The 21,215-nt window shown below is 35.3% G+C and overlaps 1 protein-coding gene across 10 annotated transcripts in view; it reads left to right on the top strand.

The window, feature by feature from the left end:
- The window catches only part of TNRC6B (trinucleotide repeat containing adaptor 6B), a 132,904-nt gene that overhangs the window by 14,006 nt on the left and 97,683 nt on the right, over positions 1–21,215 (top strand). For 6 of the 10 annotated variants that reach the window (XM_058190408.1, XM_058190415.1, XM_058190417.1 and 3 more), the window contains one exon: positions 5,458–5,525. The exons of 2 other annotated variants lie outside the window; for them this stretch is intronic. In XM_058190408.1, the coding sequence (XP_058046391.1) occupies positions 5,458–5,525 (68 nt within the window). Of the gene's footprint in view, positions 1–2,254; positions 2,358–5,457; positions 5,526–18,341; positions 18,519–21,215 lie in introns of those variants that run through there. 2 more of the 10 variants (XM_058190410.1, XM_058190413.1) reach the window with 2 other exon arrangements.

The raw sequence follows: 21,215 nt of genomic DNA, 5'->3' as shown, positions 1-21,215 counted from the left end.
AAGTCATATAGCTCATTATACAATCAAATAGCAAAGGTGAACTGCTTTTTCATTCTCATAAGATCTTATTAATATATACGAATCTATTTTTATTTCAAAAATAGAACACTATCTTGTTTTGAAATGTAGACATGAGTAGATCATTTCTTAATTTGTGATAGGACATTTCTTACACATTATCTGTCAGCATAACAATCTTCCTAAAACAAGTTTAAAACATTGATAGACATTTGGGATTTAAAATATATAGTATTTAAAAGCAAACTAACCTATAGGATACATAACATAGGTCAATTGATATTAATGGCTCTTTTGAGTTGGGAAAGGGAAACAGTTCTGGAATGATCTTCACTGCCTGCCTTCCTCTCTCTTCAGAAAATTGTCTTAAAATATGTATAGAGTGACTTAGTAGTATACTTACCTTGCATTTAAGGAGAACAATATTAAAGGTTATGCTAATAAATAGCTTTTAGAGAAAGTGGAAATTAAATAATTTGGATTTTGGATCTGACTAGAATTATATCTTTTTTATTAAAGTATTTATTAAAATGAAAATACCTCAACATTATTGGTTTTGCTCTTTTGTGTCCTGTTTTCTTTATATACTCTCCCTGAAGCAATTTACTCTGCAGGAGTCAGTCTTCTAATTAAGTTTTTGCCTGTCTGTTCTCTTTCCTTGTGCCTCTCCTTCCTTCTCAAATGCTCTTACATATGATAGTCAGACTGTTTCGTTCTATTTGTATTTAAATGCTATCTCCTTAATTTAATTGAATCTTTCTCTTGTCCTTCCCTTTTAACATTCTTCTTTCTGTGTATTGAATATTTTATAAACCACAGATGATAAACTGTTGGAGTATATTTTGGTATATAATTTATATATAGTGTCTAGCAGTTTTAGCACATTTATAATACTTGTCATAATAAGTATGTCCTTCGGGAGAAGGGCGGTATAAAAATCAAATAAATAAATAAATAAATACCAGACATATTTATGTTTTTCTATGCACTTGCATATATAACAATTCTTAAATGTTGGAAATTGCTTTTAAAGTAAATTCAAATAAATTGGATTTTAATATTTGAAACCTTTTAACAATTTTCTCATCTGTTCTGGAAGAGAGGAGTTTAAAATTAGCCATCTTATGTTACACAACCAAATAATGTTTGTCTGCTGGAGATAAGGGCTTATCACTAAGCCCAGTAACAACTTAGACTTCAAAGCATCTCATAGCTCTTTATGAGTCTTGAGAATTCTGTCAATACTTGGAGATGAAGAGGTGAGCGAAGTAGTAGCCCGATAAACTGTGTGAAATTTTGTAAGTAAGTGATAGCTAAGAATAGGACTGTTTTTAAAGCCATTCATTGTTCAGAAAATGAAGAAACACTGTAATATGTATTTGCTTTCTGGTTTCTAGTAATGCTTACACTTAATTGCATTTTCTTAAGCAGTCTACAACAGATCTGACTACTCTTGACACTTCTTACATGTATTTCTAAATTGTTTTATTCCCATTTATAGATTGTGTGTAATTTAAAAATTACACAGCAAAATTAACTGGGCATTTATTTACATCACTTGACATTCATAAAAATGGATTGGTAAAATTTTGTGGATTTTGTTCTATACAGCGAGGGTTCATGGGGTTCCATGAATACCATCTGGATGATCATATGTCCATGGTGCCTGCAAATGCTGTGTTGTTGATGCCTGCAAAAAAGATGGAAATTATTATCATTTTTCACCTGATGCTGTTCCATCTCTTCAGAAATGTGTCAATAAGGACACTACTGCGCTTTATTATGAAACTGTCATAATCCATCTTTAGCATTGTACTTGTGCAATGCTTTGTGTCCATATTAGTTTGATTTAGTCAGAAAAGTTCTGTTTCCCTTAAGAACTGCGTTTACATTTTGCTAAGATCTAGTTAAATGTGCAGTGGAGTAGATCTTCATTGAGGTCTACAGGCAATTCCAGTTTCTTTGAGAAACATCAGCATGGTATGTAAAAATATTTGGGCCTCACCGACAAAATGATATCAAAAGATATTTCAATTTCTGTTACAAAATTGAGTAAATGTCCAATGTATAAGTGAGCTGTCCACACTTATTTTAATTAATGCTGAAAAAATACATTATGGCCCATTTATAATCACTTAAGTTTTTACAATGTCCCTTACTATGATCTCTATTATAGTCAGTATGTGTTGTCCTATGCCTGACCTATAGGTTTCTCTTCTTTTTTAACCCCTTTCAGAGGAGAGAGATTGAAGAGAAAGGGATTACAAGTTAATTGTTTGCTGTTATATATATTGAAATCGGCATGATTGCACCGGCAGCCCAGGGCTTGGAAGCCACGGGTGCGTTATTTCAACATTTTTTCTCTTGAAATCTCTGCTTTGGGGGGAAGGGAAGAAACAAGTGATTTTTGTCGGCAATTTCTCCTTTGCCTGACCTTTTCCCTCTGTCGGTATGATCACATTGTTTTCAATATGTAAAAGAACAGTTTACTTTCTTAAAATGTCTTTTTCTCCAATCTCTCCACTTTATTAGGGAGAGGGGAAGAGAAAAAAGTAATTTCTGTCTGCAGTCTCCTCCTCCTGACACCCCTCCCCTTGCAGAGTATTGTGGAATATTAAGAAAACATATTTTCATAGTGGAACATCCATTTGGAGATGACTATAATAATCTGGATAGAATGAATGTCACAAGTATAAGCAGAAGGATCTTAGGTATTGTCAACTGTTCTACAAGTAGTCCCCAATTGTGGCTAACAACTCCACCACTAAGCAAAGCAGTTACTAAGTGTAAATGGCCTCAATTTCACTTTGGGTTGGAAAGAAACAAGACTATTTATTTTCCACTGCTCTTTGGAATACTCAAGTGCCTGCTTGCAAGTAGATCTCAACTTACAACCAGTTGCTAGCCAGTTGCTTAGCAACTGTTTAAAGTTCTGAATGTCTCAAAAGGTAATTATGACCCAGTTCCGAAGTTCTAACAGAGGCCCCCCCACTGTCACATGACTGCATTTCAGGTGCTCTGCATCCGGCTCATATTTACAGCCATTTGCAACATCCCCACAGTTACAAGACTGCACTTTACAATATTCTTGTTAAAAACTGCAGTTTACTTCCTGGTTTTTTGGCAAAAACACCCCAGAGCGAAACAGTGGGTTCATTTAATGACCATTCCAAAAACATAAAAAGTCATTAAAAATTATAATAAGTTTTTATTTTATTTTATAATTTACAAAAATTCCAATTTCAATCGAACAGTGTGTTGTCTGGGTACAAATTGTTTTAGGAAATAATACCGTTTCTCCAATAATTATCCCCTGATATAAGCCCTATTGGGCTTTTGAGTGCATGGCAGTAAGGCCAAGCGCTTATTTCAGGGTTCAAAAAAATATAAGACGGTCTTATTTTCAGGGAAACCTGGTAATAACATATTTACAACAATATTCATTACATTAGTATCAATTATAATAACAAGAACCATAATCTTTGTTTAACCAATTTAACATACCTTCCTTATATCATTAATGCTTATATCATTAATAGGGCCTCTTATGGCTCAACAGGCTAATGCAGTCTGTTATTAACACAGCTGCCTGCAATTACAATTACTGCAGGTTCGAGTCCCACCAGGCCCAAGGTTGACTCAGCCTTCCATCCTTTATAAGGTAGGTAAAATGAGGACCCAGATTGTTGGGGGGGCAATACAAGTTGACTTTGTATATAATATACAAATGGATGGGACTATTGCCTTACACAATGTAAGCCGCCCTGAGTCTTCGGAGAAGGGCGGGATATAAATTCAAATTTAAAAAAAAATATATCCTTCCATATATTTCCCTGGTTCTAGCAGATTGTGGTCCTGTTTTTGTCAGCTAATTAATAAATAAATCCCAAGTCAAAAAATATTCAGTTTCTTTCTTTTCCTTAATTATAAGTGTTAGCTTATAATTAAATAAAAAGTCTAAATAGAAAATCATAAAATTTATGTTGGTCACATAATGATCTATTTTACAATCAACTTATCACTGTAGTGGGCAGATTGTTATGATTGTAAATTGAATCATGTATCTGTACATGTAGGAACATGTAACAACCACATGATTGTAAGGAATATAAATCCTTCCATTACCCAGCATTCAGTTAGAACTGAGGATGCATCTTGGATGAGAAGTGAAACATCTTCAAGGAAAAAAAAGTCCAGTTGCATTTTGAAAAAAGCATCTTTGGGACAATCATGATCTGGATGATTGAGAATTCATAGATATGTACCTGTACTATTTTGATACACATTGAAAGCAATGCAGTCATGTTGGCAACACGGGGGACACTATGCAAATATCTTATACTATTCTCTTGAAAGGTACGTGCTGGCTCAGTGGCTAAGAAGCTGAGCTTGTCGATCGAAAGGTCGGCAGTTCAGCGGTTCGAATCCCTAGTGCCACGTAACGGGGTGAGCTCCCGTTACTTGTCCCAGCTTCTGCTAACCTAGCAGTTCAAAAGCACGTAAAAAATGCAAGTAGAAAAAATATGGACCATCTTTGGTGGAAAGGTAACAGTGTTCCATGTGCCTTTGGCATTCAGTCATGCTGACCACATGACCACAGAAATGTCTTCGGACAGTGCTGGCTCTTCGGCTTTGAAACAGAGATGACCACTGCCCCCTAGAGTCGGGAACAACTAGCATATATATGCAAGGCGAACCTTTACCGTTACCTTATTCTCTTGAAAACTCTTCTTCTCCAATCTCAGCTTGGGGAGGTGGAGAGGAAAAAAGCAAGTATTTCAGTAGACAATCTTGCCTTTGCCTGTATTTCTTTCCTTCGTGAAACAGAAAGTTTGGAGAGAAAGGAATTATAAGAGAGAAATCTGTTTGCTTTTGTACACATGAAAAGCAATATGATTGCACAATATGAATACACTAACTATTTACCACTGATGCATATTAATATCAGAGTAAAAGTTTGATCGCTTCCTTTACGTGATATTCCATATTCCAAAGGATGTTCTATATAGACAATGTTCAAAGTAGTCAATCTTGGATGATAGTAAAGCTTGGTCTACTAGAGTGTGGAATTTGATTACAGTACACTTAACGTATTTGCAAAGAATTTTTTTTAAAAAAAATGGTAAAGAAAATGATTTTTGTCACTTGTCACTTCTTTCTATAGCCTAACCCATTTCCATTTTTTTATACAACAACAACAAAAAGAACACCCTCCTTAAATGGAAAAAAAATAATTCTTGTCTTTATCATCTATCAGCATAACAAACCATGTATGATATTGGTATAATGACCGTTGGAGTGGATCTTGTTAAACTGAATTAACAGTCTTTTCAAGGGGATAACGTATATATGCGATAATTGACTGACAAGGAAGAGGGGCACATAGGACAGCATGTACTTTGTTTCATCCGTGCTGACCTACAATGCTTGCCTTCGCAGATGGAACATGAGGATTTTGTAATGGAAGGGCATGGCAAGACTCCACCTCCTGGTGAAGAAAACAAACAGTGAGTCATGTTTATTTAAGAAGGGCCTTAATAGAATATGATACAAAGCACTTGTGAGTAAACGTGGATGAACTCTTAACTTCCTTTTTAAGGAATTCATTATTTAGTTATTTTAATGTTAAACTGCTAGTATATCCAATTTTAAACATACTTACTAGGAAGTAAGTATCATTGAACATGGTGGCTTATTTCTGAGAGATTTGGAGCAAACCATTACAAGGTATTTCGATGGATATAGTATTATGGTGTACAGGTACTGCCAACAGCATTGAAAAGCTGCCACCTTTTTGCAAATAGAATTGCAGTAGTATACAAACTTAAGTTCTCTCTATTAATGTTCTATATTTATCTCAGGTGCATTTGTTATGAAATATGAGTCTTAGCATTTCAGTCCTCAACAAATCCAAGTAAGTACTATTATATGCACCAGGAGCTGTAATTAAACTATAATGTTACTCTGCAGCAATATACTATGGTCTAATGAACGTGCATAAAGATCATAGTGAATTACTTTTGATAATGCAGTTAAATTTAATTGTTATGGGATGTTTTTCTTTTGACATATTCTGTAATCCAAATGATATTGATTTATTTAAGAGACTCCCAGTACTGCATCTTGAAACAATTGTGTTTTAAGGTAGTTCACAGCAATTCTTCAGTACTTTTATCATTATCTAGAAATCATAAGACTTGATCACTGTAAGCTGTGGTGACATTCTCTCCTCAGTAGGCTTTTGCTTACCTCTCACAATCCAAAATCTACTTTTTTTTATATTCCTTTTCCATCAATTATATTGGTCTCCTAGTTTCCCATAAGATATGGAGTGTTTTGTTAATGGAAGTTATACCTTCTAGGTATCTTTACTACAAACTCTTTTTTATCAACCCACACTTTTAGCAGAGTGTTTCATGTGGACTAACTCACTGAATTAAAAACTGTCATGTGCTAGTATGTTAAAAATATATTTGAATTACTGATAACATTACTGATGAAAGAATTCTGCTACGTTGTGACAAGATTATTATGTAGCATTAATACAAATATGTAAAGTTATATGTACAACTTTAATAATTGCCCATATGTTTACTTCGATTGCTTTCTATTTGAAACAGAAAAATCATAAAAGTTTTTGCAGTATATCAAATATAAACTTAATTTGTTTGGCTTATGTAACAAGAATGCAAAGTTCTATAAAACCAAGATCTGAAGACCATTATTTGTACTTTAAGAACAAAATTATATTGAAAGAATACATACTTACATTGCAGCCCTCTTACCTCAGGGTAGCAGACTTAAATGAGGTCACTCCCATTTTTTTCTTTGCAACACACTTGCTAGACAGATGTGGTTCAAAGAGAATAGTAGTCCTACGGTAATGGTCTGAATGGGGAAGATGAACCTTATTCTTTGATCAAAGACTCACATTGTAGACATTACACAAAACTATTTCTCTGTTTTTCAGCCTAAAATGTCTTCTTTTACAGCAATGATTCATTTATAAGCATTCGTTTATAAGCATTATAAGATCATCTCTCCTAAATAATAATATAAATTATACTAATTCTTTATTTCCTACAAATTATTCTAATTACAAATAGAACAAGACAATTTCTGGGTTTTCTTTTTCAATATAATAAGCCTTGTTTTAGAAGCTTCATTGCTTCAAAGCACATTCTGGAAACATGCATTTTCCAAAGAATAATATCTGCAATTCCATCTCTTTTTGTGTTTTACAAAACTTTATGTAATTATATATGCTACGACTCATGCAAGTAATCATTTCCCCCCCAAACTCACTAGTTAAGAAAAGTTGTCTGGATACTAGCACAACCTTTGATTCATGTCATTCCTGGCATATGCAGAAATTTTTACTAAAGACCATTATGATTCTCAATATTTATTTTTGGAAAATACTGTTTTCTCCTCCTCTTCTTCCAAAATTGTCTTCAGTGAAGTGCAACTCCTGTTAACTGACATATCTATTTAATTTTTAAAGGTAACTTATTAGGTGACTATTCCCCTTTTATTGTATACAGCTCAAGGCAGCGTACATAATGTTCCTGTCTATTTTTCTCATAATGACAAACCTATAAAGTGGAAGTGGTTTGCCATTAATTTCCTAAAATAATCTATTGTTTAGACCTTCCAGATAGTTCACCTCCATATGCTAACTAGATCTGTTTCTGTTTGGGTTTCTAGATCATCTAAGGTCAGTTGAATCCTACCACATGCTGATGCTGGGTTCTGTTAATTAAAAAGCGGTTGGAAGTTTTATTATGATTACATTATGCTTTCCTTGTTTTCTTTTCCTAAATCTACCAAATTCTGCCAATAGATCCCAATTACCTGCTTCAAGAGCAGAGTTTGAGCCCCAGAAAATAGGCCACCCCATGTGGATCAAGGAGTCCAACTCAAGTCAAAATTTATTTGTCGGTCTTGTCTGTTTCTCCAGATAAAGGCTGTGTATTGAGTATTTTTTATTAGAAGAAAAATGTGTACACTATCTAGAAACAGGAATGTACTTCTCCATGGCTTGGGAGCAACAGGTATAGCCTTGAGGAAAAATGTTAAGTGATCACTGTAGAAATCAAACTTTGATCACACATAGGAATCATAACCTGTGGCTCCAGTTAAAGTTTTGTAAATCATTTAAGGAAATTAAGATTTTGTCTTAGCTCATTCTGCTGATTGACTTACATACCTCAGCTTGCCAAAGGTCAGACATAGCTCTCAATCCAAGAAAAATGGCACACCCGTGGTTTACTTGAAACAATAATTATGGTCAAATTCAAACATCCTTGTGAAATTGGCTGCATTGAATTGGATGAAGTAATGCAACTTGTCCCCTCTAGATATAGATTGTAAGAGTTACAAATAAAGCTAGAAGTCTTCTCAGCTGAAAACTGAAACATCTGGCAACAATAATATCCCTAGGGATATTTTGTGACTCAGTATAATATAATAAAAATGAGAAAGGGGAGAAAACCCAATACTAATTTAAAAATAAGAGATCTTATGTTTCACCTGTTAAAAATTAAGTATTGATTCCCTGTAGCTGCTAACCATTTACAGTAGTAATATGTGTAATATATAAATTCCTTGCTTTTTTTCATCAGCTTTTTTGATAGGATGGTGAACTGGATTTTTAGTTCAGTCATTTAGATAGAGAATGAATGAGGATTGAATCACAAACAAATATATGGAGCGGGAGAATGAGATAAGAAAGGGAAAATACAGTAAAGCTACTGTAGGATGGAGTTGATGAGCTCCTTAGAGAGAAGTTTAAAGAAACAAAGACAGTGTATCAAGCAGGATGTGGACATGTTAGAAGCCTGGTTAAATAAGTATGAAGAACAACAATAGATTATTGGTGTAAAAACTAGGTTGCACATATTTTTCCCTTGTATTTCTTTTGTTTACTATTGTTTTTCTGTTCTTTGTATAATGTTTTCAATTGACGGGATTAGCTTAATGGTGTATGTATCTCATGAGACTTTTTAATATTTTTATTGCATATGTTTAAGGATTATACTGGTATTTTTAAAGCAAATTTGATATTACTTCAGTATCCAATTGTAGTAATTTAATCTGACTGCAAAGCTGTTGTTTGTCCTGATTAGCATTATTCAGACATCTATTTTTAGATCGAACAAGCATAAATTGAAATAAATGTTTTATCTGGATTTGTAAGCCTCATTCAAAGCTGCTGTCTTGTGGAAGCAAATGCTGGAAATACAATTTCTTTGGGTTTTGGCTAAGGTTAATTATAACATTTTATAACCGTGTTGCAATTCTAATAGTAAAATATATCTTTTCCTCCTAAAATGCAAGAGTACATGAGAGCAGTTCGCAGCACTAAGTTTTTGACGATACTTGGTGAAACAGTTTTAATTTTAAAGGTCTGCATACTTTACTGTTTACGCATAAGCAGCTAGCTTGGCCTAGACAGTTATATCTCAAGCCAAAATCCATGGAAACTGATTCCTAGCGAAGCATACTGTTTTCATATGCTGCCCACACCAACCAATAACCATTTATTTGCTTGCTTTCAACTGCATTAAAACTTCCTTTGTTTTCTTCCCTTTTTGGGGGGCAGGGGAGACCAAAGTGAGTCCATTCTTAAATTTATTTTTCTGTAATGGTGTTTGGATTAGATTGCTCAAGCAGAATTGTGCTTATTTTGTTTTATGTAAGGTAAAAACTTATTTTTGAAAATTTTCTCTTGGTTTCTGAAATTTGCATTTTGTGGTACAAGCATTGTCTGAGAGAAAGGTAGGAGAGAGAGAATCTAAGTAATTTGAGCAATAATATAAACTACTATAATTGGTAATTGTAGGTGACAATATTCTTCCATTTGCATCTTCACCTATTGAAAGAAATAGATTAGGGCATTTATCACATGAATTTGTACATATAAAATATGTTTTATAATCTGATCCTTGAGTTATATATTTTTATATTCTGATGTACGTGCAAAAGTATCATGCTGCAGTAAGTTTTGTGTTAGAAGCAGATTAAAAATGCTCTTTAAAAAGCAGAGTAAAAGGACTCTGGGTCTTTTGATAATCCCTCTTGCTCTTTAGAAAAAATACAGAAACAAGTTTTCCTTCAAATGTATATTCATCATTTTTTTATTGAAAAAGTTTTTACAAAAATTTTCACACACCCCTTTTTTTCCCCTCTCCCCCCACTCCATCCCCTCCCCCCTCCCTCCAAAACCACCCTCGTCCCTCCCCCCACTTCCCAGAACAAACACAAGGTATAGTTCAAAAGAAAAAAACAATCATTCGCTAAATTTTCCCTAACACAAATTATAATCCTTCCCTTCTTCTCAAATCCTAACTTCCCCCAAACAAATCAAAGATAAATACATCCTAATCATTCAAAAGCAATCTGATATCTCTTAATCTGATATCTATTTTGCGTATATTCAATCCATTTTTTCCATTCAGTTAGATATTTTTCTTGTGTAGTGTCATTCAAAAAGGCTGAGATTTTAGCCATCTCAGCCAAATTAGCAACTTTCAATATCCATTCTTCTATTGTAGGTAACTCTTTTTTCTTCCAGTATTGTCCTATCAGTAGTCTTGCTGCTGTTATTAAATTTAAAATCAACTTAGTCTCAATTACTGTACAGTCCGTAATAATTCCCAATAAGAAAAATTGCGGTAGGAACTTTATCAAAACATTTTGTATAATCCACCAGATCCTTATCCAAAAAGCCTTAATCTTCTTACAAGTCCACCAAATATGAAAATATGTAGCATCATACAATTACATCTCCAACATTTTGCTTGCATATCTGGATACATACATGATAATTTCTTAGGGTCTAAGTGCCACCTATAAAACATTTTATAAAAATTTTCCCTCAAGTTCTGTGCTTGCGTAAACTTAACATTTCTAACCCAATTTTTTTCCCAAGTTTCCAAAAATATTGTTCTTGAATATTTTGTGCCCATTTTATCATATAATCCTTTATTAAATCCCTTTCAGAGTGTATTTCTATCAACACATTATACAATCTCTTTATATGCGCCTGAGTTTCATCATTATTGAGCACTTGCAATATTAGGTGTGATCTACATCAGTATTTTTCACAACTTTGTGATGTGTGGATTTCAATTCTCAAAATTCTCTACTCTGTGCACTCACTGGGAAATTGAGTTGTAATCCACACACTTTGAAGTTGATGAGCTAAACTATGCCTCCAGTTTCTATTAATTTACATTATCACTGTAACTAAACCTTAACAATTAAAGGAAAGAGATACAGGTAGTTTTCAACTTAAGACCATACTCTTTAGTCACTAAGTGATGCAATCATTAAGTGAATCACCATTTACAATTCAGTTGCCTCCATCGATTTTGCTTGTTGGAAAAGCCACAAATCACGATCATGTGACCACAAGACACTGCAACCATTTTAAGTGTGAGCCGGCTGTAAGCATCCAAATTGCAATCAAGTGACTGCAGGGGTGGTGCAATTGTTGTAACTTTGAGGACCAGTCATAAGTCACTTTTTGCACCATTGTAAATTCCAATTGTTATTGAATGATTGTTAGTTGAGGGCTACCTGTATCTTCACCTCCAAAATCTGCTAGACCCCTGTGTATTATATTTTTGGGGGTAGATCTGTTGCCAACTGATGTGTGATTTACAGTAATTATTACATTTTAGTCAAATCTTTAAAATATTGTCTCTTTTCCTTCCTTCCCATCAAGTAGTATGGCACACTAGGATACCAGGCATGAAAAAGGATTCTTTCCTAATCCATTATATTTATTAAATAATCTAGGAAAAAGGAATCAAGAGATGATTAGTAACATGAAAGACAGAGTTTACTGAGTTGATTACTGTGCACCCATAAGGCAGATTTCCAATTCTGTTATGTAGAGTTGGGGAGTGGAGGATGAGTTTGCGTTGGGAGTGTGAAGGAATACTGTAGAATAAGTATACTACAAAATGTAAGTTTCGAACCAGTGATCAGCTTCCAGAAATAGCAACTATTTGTAAGCATTTGAAATGCACAGTATTGCTGAATGGGTGAGAAAAGAATTTTGAAACATAAAAAATTAGTAACATTCCATACAAACACACCCAACAAAAAAGACCAACAAATGGGACTTCCTGTGGCTCCGCTGGTCGTTGAGGACGGTCTTTTTAGACCGCCAGCCCTGGATTGCATAGAGCCGCTAAGACAGCGAAAATCAGCTGTCTAGCAGCTTGGAAACCTTTCCCCTGGGTGAAGAGAGAAAGGTGAGCGATTGGGTGGAGGTAGAGCTCCCCCAAAAGCACCAGTAATGATCCTGGAGGCTTGAAGGGGAGAGCTCCCTTGGGAACCCGAAGAGCTCCGGATCCAGGACACCTCTGTCTTTTTTGGCAGAGCAAAACGCCGCAACCATATCTGCGATCAATATTGAGTTTAAATGGATTTAATATTGAGTTTAATGGACTTAACCAGACAGAGCAATGTCAGGAGGCAAGGTAGATGTAACTACTAGACCTCAACCCCATGTGTGGATTCCGTTTGAGAAGAAAGGCGTCTGAGTATAATGGGCGTGAAAGTGAAAGTCAAAGAGGTGTTTATTAACACTGTTACAGTTTATAACTTTGCTTAAACTTGCTGGATTTTACGTTTATATGAAGAAACTATAAAGTGAAAGCTGGAAGGATTATACAACTGACTTATTTAACTTAAATACTGTGTTTACGAAAAGACTTTGACTTTGTTCCAAATTATAAAATTAAAGTAAGATGGCTTCTGTACAAATACAGCCTGCTGTTTTCAAGGAAGTTGGAGCACCGTTAGTTCAACTACATAAATTACAAGAGGAGCTGAAGAAATTTCTGAAGGCTCAAATTTCTGTTCGGGATAAAAAAATTAAGGAAATTGAGGAGAAAATATTGAAAATTAAAGACTTTGTTGCAGCTGAGGATGAAGAGATAAGAGAAGAAGTGGTGGCAGCATGGTTGAATATACAAAACAATTGGATGAAAAAATGGAAGAGATGGATCAAGTTAATTCGAACTTAAAAAGCAAAATAGAGGAGTTTCAGACCAAGGCGGAGAATATAAAGCAGTTGGATGATAGAGTTGAAGAAATTAATCAAGTTAATTTGGACTTAAAAAATAAAATAGAAGTGTCCAGATCAAGGTGGAGAGAGCAGAAGAAGAGCGGGTTTTATTGCAATACAGAGTTATGGAATCTGCATTGAGAGTAAGAGGTTTGAAAGAAAATAAATGAGAGGACTTAAAAAAGATTTTTGTAGAGGTTTTTGCATAGCTGATTGGATAGAAACCAGTGGACTTTGAAATCCAAATTGAAAAAATTTACCGTGTTAATTCATGGGTTGCAAAGCAGAGACATTTGCCAAGAGATGTAGTAATTTATTTTACATCTAGGAAGATTAGGAATGAAATTTCACAAGTTTCTTATAAAAATAAAATTCAAATATTGGGACAAGTGATATTGGTATTGAAAGAAATTCCTCCTAAAATGTTAAAAAATAGAAAAGAATATGCTTTTTTGGTGGATCAGCTTAGAAATCTCCAGATACAGTATAGATGGAATGTACCAGCTGGATTAACAGTAAACTATAAGAAGGGAAATATTGTCTTAATACAGTTTTTAAAGCAAGAGATTTTTATACTATAGTATTGAAGGTTGGAAGTTTGCCATTGTTAGAAGTTAAGATGGAAGGAGAGGTGGGAATGGTTAAAAAAGGGGAAAAGGAAGCAAAGCAAATACAACCTAAAATTGGGGCTGTAAATTTGGGAGAAGAAACACAGAAAGCCGTAGGGAAGGATCAAAGTATGATTGTAACTATTAAACATAAAGAACAAGGAGTAAAGAAGTAATATTTTCAAATGAAAAGACTTTCCTTTCATGGGAGAGGGTAAATTATAAGCGATATTTCTGAATATAAAAAGTAGAAAGAAATTATGGATTGTATGATAAATGGGGTGTAAATTGTTTAGAAATTTATGGTATGGGGAATATGGGGAAGAATATGAGGTAAATGTTAAATTTATATAAGGAAAGATGATGTTTATTATTATGTATGATGGATATACAAATATGATGGATAATAAGGTATACTGAGGAATAATTTTTGATATTACAACATTGAAAGATGGGATAATGTTTATTACAGAAGATTGGACTTTAAACTTAATGGACTTAGATGAGAAGGTAGAATTATTAGCATATTTGAAAGATTATTTTTGAAAGATATATATAATGGAGATTGAAATAACAAAATATTAAATAGCTTTTAAATGAATAGAAGGTAATTGTATTAGTATTAATATTTTCCTTTTTCTTCTTTTTTTATGGAAAAGGGGAGTTGAGGTTCAAGAAGAGGGATGGGAGTTTATGTTAATTAGCATATTTTAGTTTATGATTGTTAGATACGATACCCTGTATTTGCTCTGGGAAATTGGGGGGGAGGGGAGGGGGGAAGGAGGGAGGGGAAGGGTTAGGGTTGGGGGAAGGGGGGAATGTATGGGGGAAAAAATTTTGTAAAACTTTTTTAATAAAAAAAAAAGACCAACAGATGGACATGAGCATTTCCAATATTAGCTACTATTTCTGTTGACTGAATATGGTTATTGTATGTTAAATTTTATTGAATATAATTGCAAATTTAAAACAAAAATATATCCTATGAAAATTGGTATTTCAAACATATTTACCCTTCCTCCACATTGTTACTGTACAGAATTTATGCAGCTGTTTCTAGTGGGTTCCCCCCTCCCCCTTTATAAAATGTCTTGCTAAAGGAACAGATCTTCATGGACAATATCCATGTAGTTGCTAATAGTTGATAACAACTTTGATGGCACATAATCAAAATCAATAAAATGTCTTGTAGTTGAATGATGCTTTTAACAATGGCTGGCCCATATTGCACCTCATGATAGATCAGGGTCCTGTACAAGCAGTCTTCAACTTACAACAGTTCATTTAGTGACTCTTCAAAGTTACAACGGCACTGAAAAAAGTGACCTATAACCGTTTATCACATTTACAATGGTTGCAGCATCTCTGTGGTCACATGATCAAAATTCAAATGCTTCACAAGTGGTTCATATTTATGATGATTGCAATGTCCTGAGGTCATGTGATCCCCCTTTTGCAATACTTTTGACCAGAAAAGTCAATGGGGAATCCAGATTCACTTAGCAACCATGTTACTAACTTAACAAATGCAATGATTATTTAACAACTGGCAAGAAAAGTTGTAAAATGGGGCAAACTCACTTAACAGATGTTTCAGTTAGCAACATAAATTTTGGGCTCAACTGTGGTCATAACTCGAGGATTACCTGTATCTAGATTTTTGAGACACATTAGTAGATAAGCATGTTTTAAAGGAACTTGGTTTCAAACTTTTCCATTTACAAATTTTCTTGTAACTCATGTGTCAGCTTTGAAAGCCATAGTAGGCCGGAGGCTTCCACGCTGCCACTTTCCCATGTGTGGGAAAGTAGGAGGGGGGATTTGGTAGAGGGGGCCATTAGACATAATAACATTCTTCCTGCCGGTCAAGATCAGGCCGAGCCTACATCTGGAGAAGGAGTGGCCGGACTGATGTCTCGAGATGGGACAGTTGGCGATTGGAGCATGTGGTCGGCAGAGGGGACAAGGGGATGGTGATTTTGGAGTTTATCTTACTGAGGATAAACCCGAATCCCCAGATTCGGAGTTTATCCAGTTGTGCCAGTTTACCTATGCTAGTAAAAGAACTTTGAAAGATGTTTGCTTTGGAGTCTTTTCTGCAGGAGAGGGTTTTCTGGAACGCTGATATCATGATTTCTTATTTCCTTAATTAAGGGGCCCTTGTGATAACTATAAATATAGACACAATTACTTTGAAAATTAGCTGTAAATGTGAAGTAATTGAGGGAGAGGAAAGGGGTTGGTTAATCTAGCTCAGGCATCCTCAAACTACGGCCTGCGGGCTTTATATGGCCCGCCGACACAATGTATCCAGCCCATGAAGTGGTGGGATTCAACCCTGCACCACCTTTCCCACTCACTGTGAAGCTCGCACAGGTCCATTAGGCCAGTGCCATCGCCGAGGCAAAGCTGCCAGCTAGAAAGGCTGTTTAGAAGTGGCAAAAATATGGCCATTTCCAGCAGACAAAAGGCGGCCACCATGAGTGGGGAAAGGCAGTCTGCCAAGCGGCAGTGGAATTGCCACCCAGGAGCTGCCAGGGGTAGAGACCCCCAATGATGTGCCTCCTTCACCAGGGCTGTTCGGCAGGGAGAGCAGAGCCCCGCCCTATCCTGAAGGCAGCAGCTCCACAGCGCTTTCAGGGCACTGCCCGAGTGATGCAGCTCCTTCAGACGGAGCCCCTAGGCTGCAGTCCCTTCCCTGGACTGACAGCAGCCTTCTGCCTTACAGGCTCCCCCCCTCCCACTGCATCTCCATTCTGAGCTCATGTGCCTATTGGCAAAGTGAGGCTGGCAAGATGCGAGCGAGCTAGGGAGTGGGCACAGCATCAGCCGCCACCTTCCTCCCCTCTCCATTTGGCTGTTTGTCCTTCTCCCACTCAACTGCTCACTCCCCTGAAGGAGGACAGCTGTCTCTGCCACTGGAAAGGGAGGCGGGAAGGGCTGGCTAGCCAGCGGATCAGTGCTGCTGAGCTCCTGTCTTGGGGCTTCCTTGCCACATCCACTCCAAGCAATCCCTGCCCGGTCCCATTCTGCCTGTGAATTTGGCACGTGTGGAGGAAGTTGCAGCCAGCGAGATTCCAAAAACAGATTGAGACCGCCATGATGCTAATGGAATAGAATTCAGCAAGGTTTCTCTTCCCCACCCTCCTTTGCTCTTCTAGGAGACTTTTCTTTCGTAACAGAGAGATGAGAGAGAGAGAATGGAATAGAATGGAATTCAGCAAGGTTTCTCTTCCCCGTCCCCATTTGCTCTTCTAGCACACTTTTCCAGAGAGAAAGAGGGAGGGAGGGAGAGAGAGAGAGAGATGTTGATTGTAACCTCCTTAGGGCTGAGAAGAATTGCTGCAAAACTTTTTTTTGCAGTTTTCTGAAGTGGACCACTAGACTTTTAAACAACTTAAAAATGATCTAGTTAAAAAAAGTCAAACAAAAGCAAATAAAACACTCCCAGGAGGAAAACAAAGTTTAATTTGTGTGTATTATTTAATGGACTGCTAAATTGGCCATGCCCACCTGGTCACATGACCACCTCACCACGCCCACCTAGCCAGTCGGGCCTCCCAACAATCTGAGGGACCCTGAAGTAGCCCCCTGTTCAAAAAGTTTGAGGACCCCTGATCTAGCTGCTCAGCAAGTCTTTTCCAAAGTGGGATTTACTGTAGAAGATGAAAGTATTCCACTGGCTTGGAACATTGAGTGTGAAGGGAGCTAAACAGTTAAGTTGATTAAATAAATTATTAGGCTATGCTAGTAATGTTTTATCCTGTTTTTATGTATTCACTATGGATTGTGTAATTTTATAATGCATGCTTTATTTTCAAATAGTTATAAACTATTGTGACTGCTATATACAATATTACAGAAGTGATAGAGTATTACAGACTATATCTTATTTACTTATTTCAGAAATTAAATTCTGTTCACTTAATCAGGAATTAATGTTTAAGTATTTCTGTTAAGGAGTTTGTAATTCTAAATTTGCAAATGTGCACTGCTTTTTCATCTAAATCAGTAGCACCGTATGCTGAAATTGCTTTTCCTTTTAATAGACAGGATGAGTAAGAATATGGATTGCAACAGTAACAAGCTGTAACTTTTCAGTGTATACAGATTTACATTTTGGCCTTAAATGACAGGTAAATATTATTGTGCCTTGCCAGACATTTCTTATTTACCTAGATAGCTTTAGCCTGTATTTTCCACCCGTTTAAATAAAAAAATAGAAAAATTTAAGAATAGTAAAATATGAAAAATGTGAGTTGATTATTAATTGTAAGATTAAAATAAAAGGTTTGATTCGAGAGAAAATAATTTCAGCCTACGACTTCGCAACTAACCACCAAAGTTCAGCCTGTTGCCAATCTTTATTCAAACGTGGCGCTTTGTAGGGTATGTTGCTGAGTAGTAGTAGAAAACGCAGCATACTAGTTGCACTTTGCACAAAGGAACGAAAGAAAAGTAAACTGCGTTCTCTTTAAGATTATAATTTTCCCACCCTTTTCCTGATTGACAATGTATGCTGGTCACATGATCCGTCTCTATTTGAAGGTCACAAAAAGCTGCTGCTTTATGGGGTGGGGGGGCGGGCAAGTGTGCGCGCCTCTCTGTATATGCGCGGCCGCGCGCGATCGCGATTGTGAGCGAGTGAGCGAGTTCAACCCAAAATGGCCGACGGAGCTTGTGCTGGCTTTTGAACGTTTCAATTCGAGAAAATAGAAATATAACAATCTTTTTCAGATCTCGTCACTTCCATTTTTACCCCTGTATGCCTCAACTTGCTGGATTTAAGCACTGTTGCACTTTATGAGGTCAGTAGTTTATATACGATTTTTGTGCAGATTAGCGTGACTGCTTCATTTGATTTTGCAGCACGATGTTTGCCTCGCATAAGTGGTTTGATCTTGTTCAAATGCAGTTGCCAGATCTTGGAGAAGATCGCTAAAAGGTATACGTGGCAAATTTTGGAAAGGTTAAATGACTTTTAAAAGCCTTTTGAGTATAATTAGATGAATGTATTTGGCTATATTAGATCTTTCTAAAGAATCTTATCTGAGACTTTTATCTTCCTTTACCTGCAAACATTCGTGTCTTTTGAGGCTTTTAACTCTGGTGCAAAAATTAGCATAAATTAAATATGCTTATATTCTTTCTTGCTGTTACGATTGGCCAGGGAAGGGGGAGGTGCATATTTTTATAATACTTTATATTCACAGAAATAAAATAATGCAGCATTGCAGCTTTTAAGAGGGATTTGAAGTAATTAATGAAACAGCTTGTGGGTTTTTCTGGCAGAAGCTTATGTTTCAGAATCTATCAGGCAAAACGTACCTAAATATCTCTTTGTGTCTGTCTCACCCCAAAAACATAATTATTTTACTTCTCTTATGTTTTGGATTTCAGTGGGAAGCAAATGCTTGTTCCCTATAACAATTCAGGGAAATTGTCTTGTTACTGTAATTGGTCTCTGCTAGGAAAGGTTAAGTTTAAAAGTATCAAGGTGAAATAATGCAATTTAGACTATTTTAAGAAAATATTTTAGTGTTATTGCAAATGAAATTTATGTGGGAAGAAAAATGAGGCTTCCCCCTCCAAACAGGTGTTTTTCTTTAAAAATGAAGCCTCATGTCTATATCTCTTATCAAAAGGATCGGAACAGTAGGCACTATAAAATTTACTTTCTATGAAGGAAGCCCTTTCTTTTGCATTGAAAGAGTGATATAATGTATCTCTGTGAGTAGAATTGAATAGAGCAGTGTAAATTTTGATTGTCATATATTTCTCCGATTTTTCTGAAGGGCCTTGTAGTGTGATATTGTAAGATATAGGTGGGGCTAATTATAATGATTCTACTGCAATTAATTATCAGATATTGCTTGAAATCTCACATTTTATACTAGCTCATGCTACGATATTAAGTATCTATTTTTTATATCATAAAACAAGGATCTTATTAAATTTTGAGCTTATTCCATAATTGCTTGTATGTATGTTGAGTTAGGTTGTATTGTCTTGAGAAAATAAAATCTGGTTTTGAATCTATTATGTTGAGAAGTGCGTTACATTATATTGAAAATAGATTTATTCTTTGAGGTTGATATATTCTAATGTGCACATGCATGAGCGATTTACTCAAGACAAATAACCTTGATTTGGTTTTGAGGGTTACCATATTAAGAATGAAATTGCAGTTTGTGTGCTGCTAGTACATGCCGTACAATTCTTTATCATTAACTCTAATGATGAAAATGGAATAAACCATTTGAAAAACAATGTGTGGAAGCTGAACAAAGATAGAGTACTGTTTGAGCTAAACAATTTAATTGTGTCATTTCTTTTGGAGAAAAACCTGATCTGAGCAGTTAAAAATTTAAAAATGATGATGTTCTTATATAATGGTAACTTAAAGAAAGCCATTTTGGTAACCATGCATTTTGGTTAGTTTAATTTTATTAATATTAATTTTAAAATGTCTTACTGCTAAGCAGAACCTTTATACATTTTATAGGTATAATCCAGAATAATTGGTAAAGCAGCTGAGATTGCTGCAGAATGGTGTCAAAATACCTGGGACAGTTTGTCTATGATTGAAAACTACGGCTTCAATACTGTGAATATCTAGATGTTCAATGAATCTTTTCTAAATTGAAACATGTATTTCTCAGTAAATTTATAGCAAAATCTTTTAAATAGAGTAGGTCGACAGTCATAAGACAGAAACAGATATGCATAATATTTAGTTATAATTAAATAAAAACATTCCTAATGAGTGTGTTGTAAAAAGTGTATAGAATAAAAAAAAATTGGTGTCTGCTCTAGGGTCCTGATTATCAGTTATTGGGGTCCTCAGAGCTTATAATAGAAAATAAAAGCAATAGTGCTATTGTAATATTGCTCTACCATAATTAGTTTTCTGTGGCATAGTATCTTTGAACATTGAGGTTCATTTAATTACTATGGGCAAACACAACAATTGTGGCTTCTTTCAAATTTCCTAAAGCCTTCTAATCAAGAGTTTTTCTTGCTTTTTGCTCCCTTTGCCCCAGTTATCCTTTTAAATTGGGGGAAAAAGCCATTCAAATTCTTTAGCCTCTCACTCCTTGATCAATTTAGTGATCCTTCTCTAGAATTTTTGTATATGTAGTTTCAGTTTGCCATATTTGTTCAATAAATCTACTGCTATGCAAAGTGTTATTTCTTAGATTCTAGCATTTGTGATGATTTGATACCTGGATTTAGCAGAATGCCTACAATGGATGTGTGATTTAGTATCATTTCATTAATGATTGCATTTCATTTATGCTAATTATTGATAACCCTCCATTTCAAACATACAATTTTCTCTTTTATAATTCCCTCTTTTCAACATTGGAAAAGTATCCTTGATGGTAGATAATAATAATACTTTCTGAGCAAGATGTGCTGTAAATCAGCAAAATTATTTAAGAACTAGTGTAGACAAACTATCTAGATTCCCTTTTGTTTCATATTGTGTTAAAAAATTGTGG

The sequence above is a fragment of the Ahaetulla prasina genome, chromosome 7, assembly GCF_028640845.1.
Source record: "Ahaetulla prasina isolate Xishuangbanna chromosome 7, ASM2864084v1, whole genome shotgun sequence".
NCBI lineage: Eukaryota > Metazoa > Chordata > Lepidosauria > Squamata > Colubridae > Ahaetulla > Ahaetulla prasina.
Note: the sequence above shows the minus strand (reverse complement) of the source record. Positions and strands in the feature narration are given on the sequence as shown.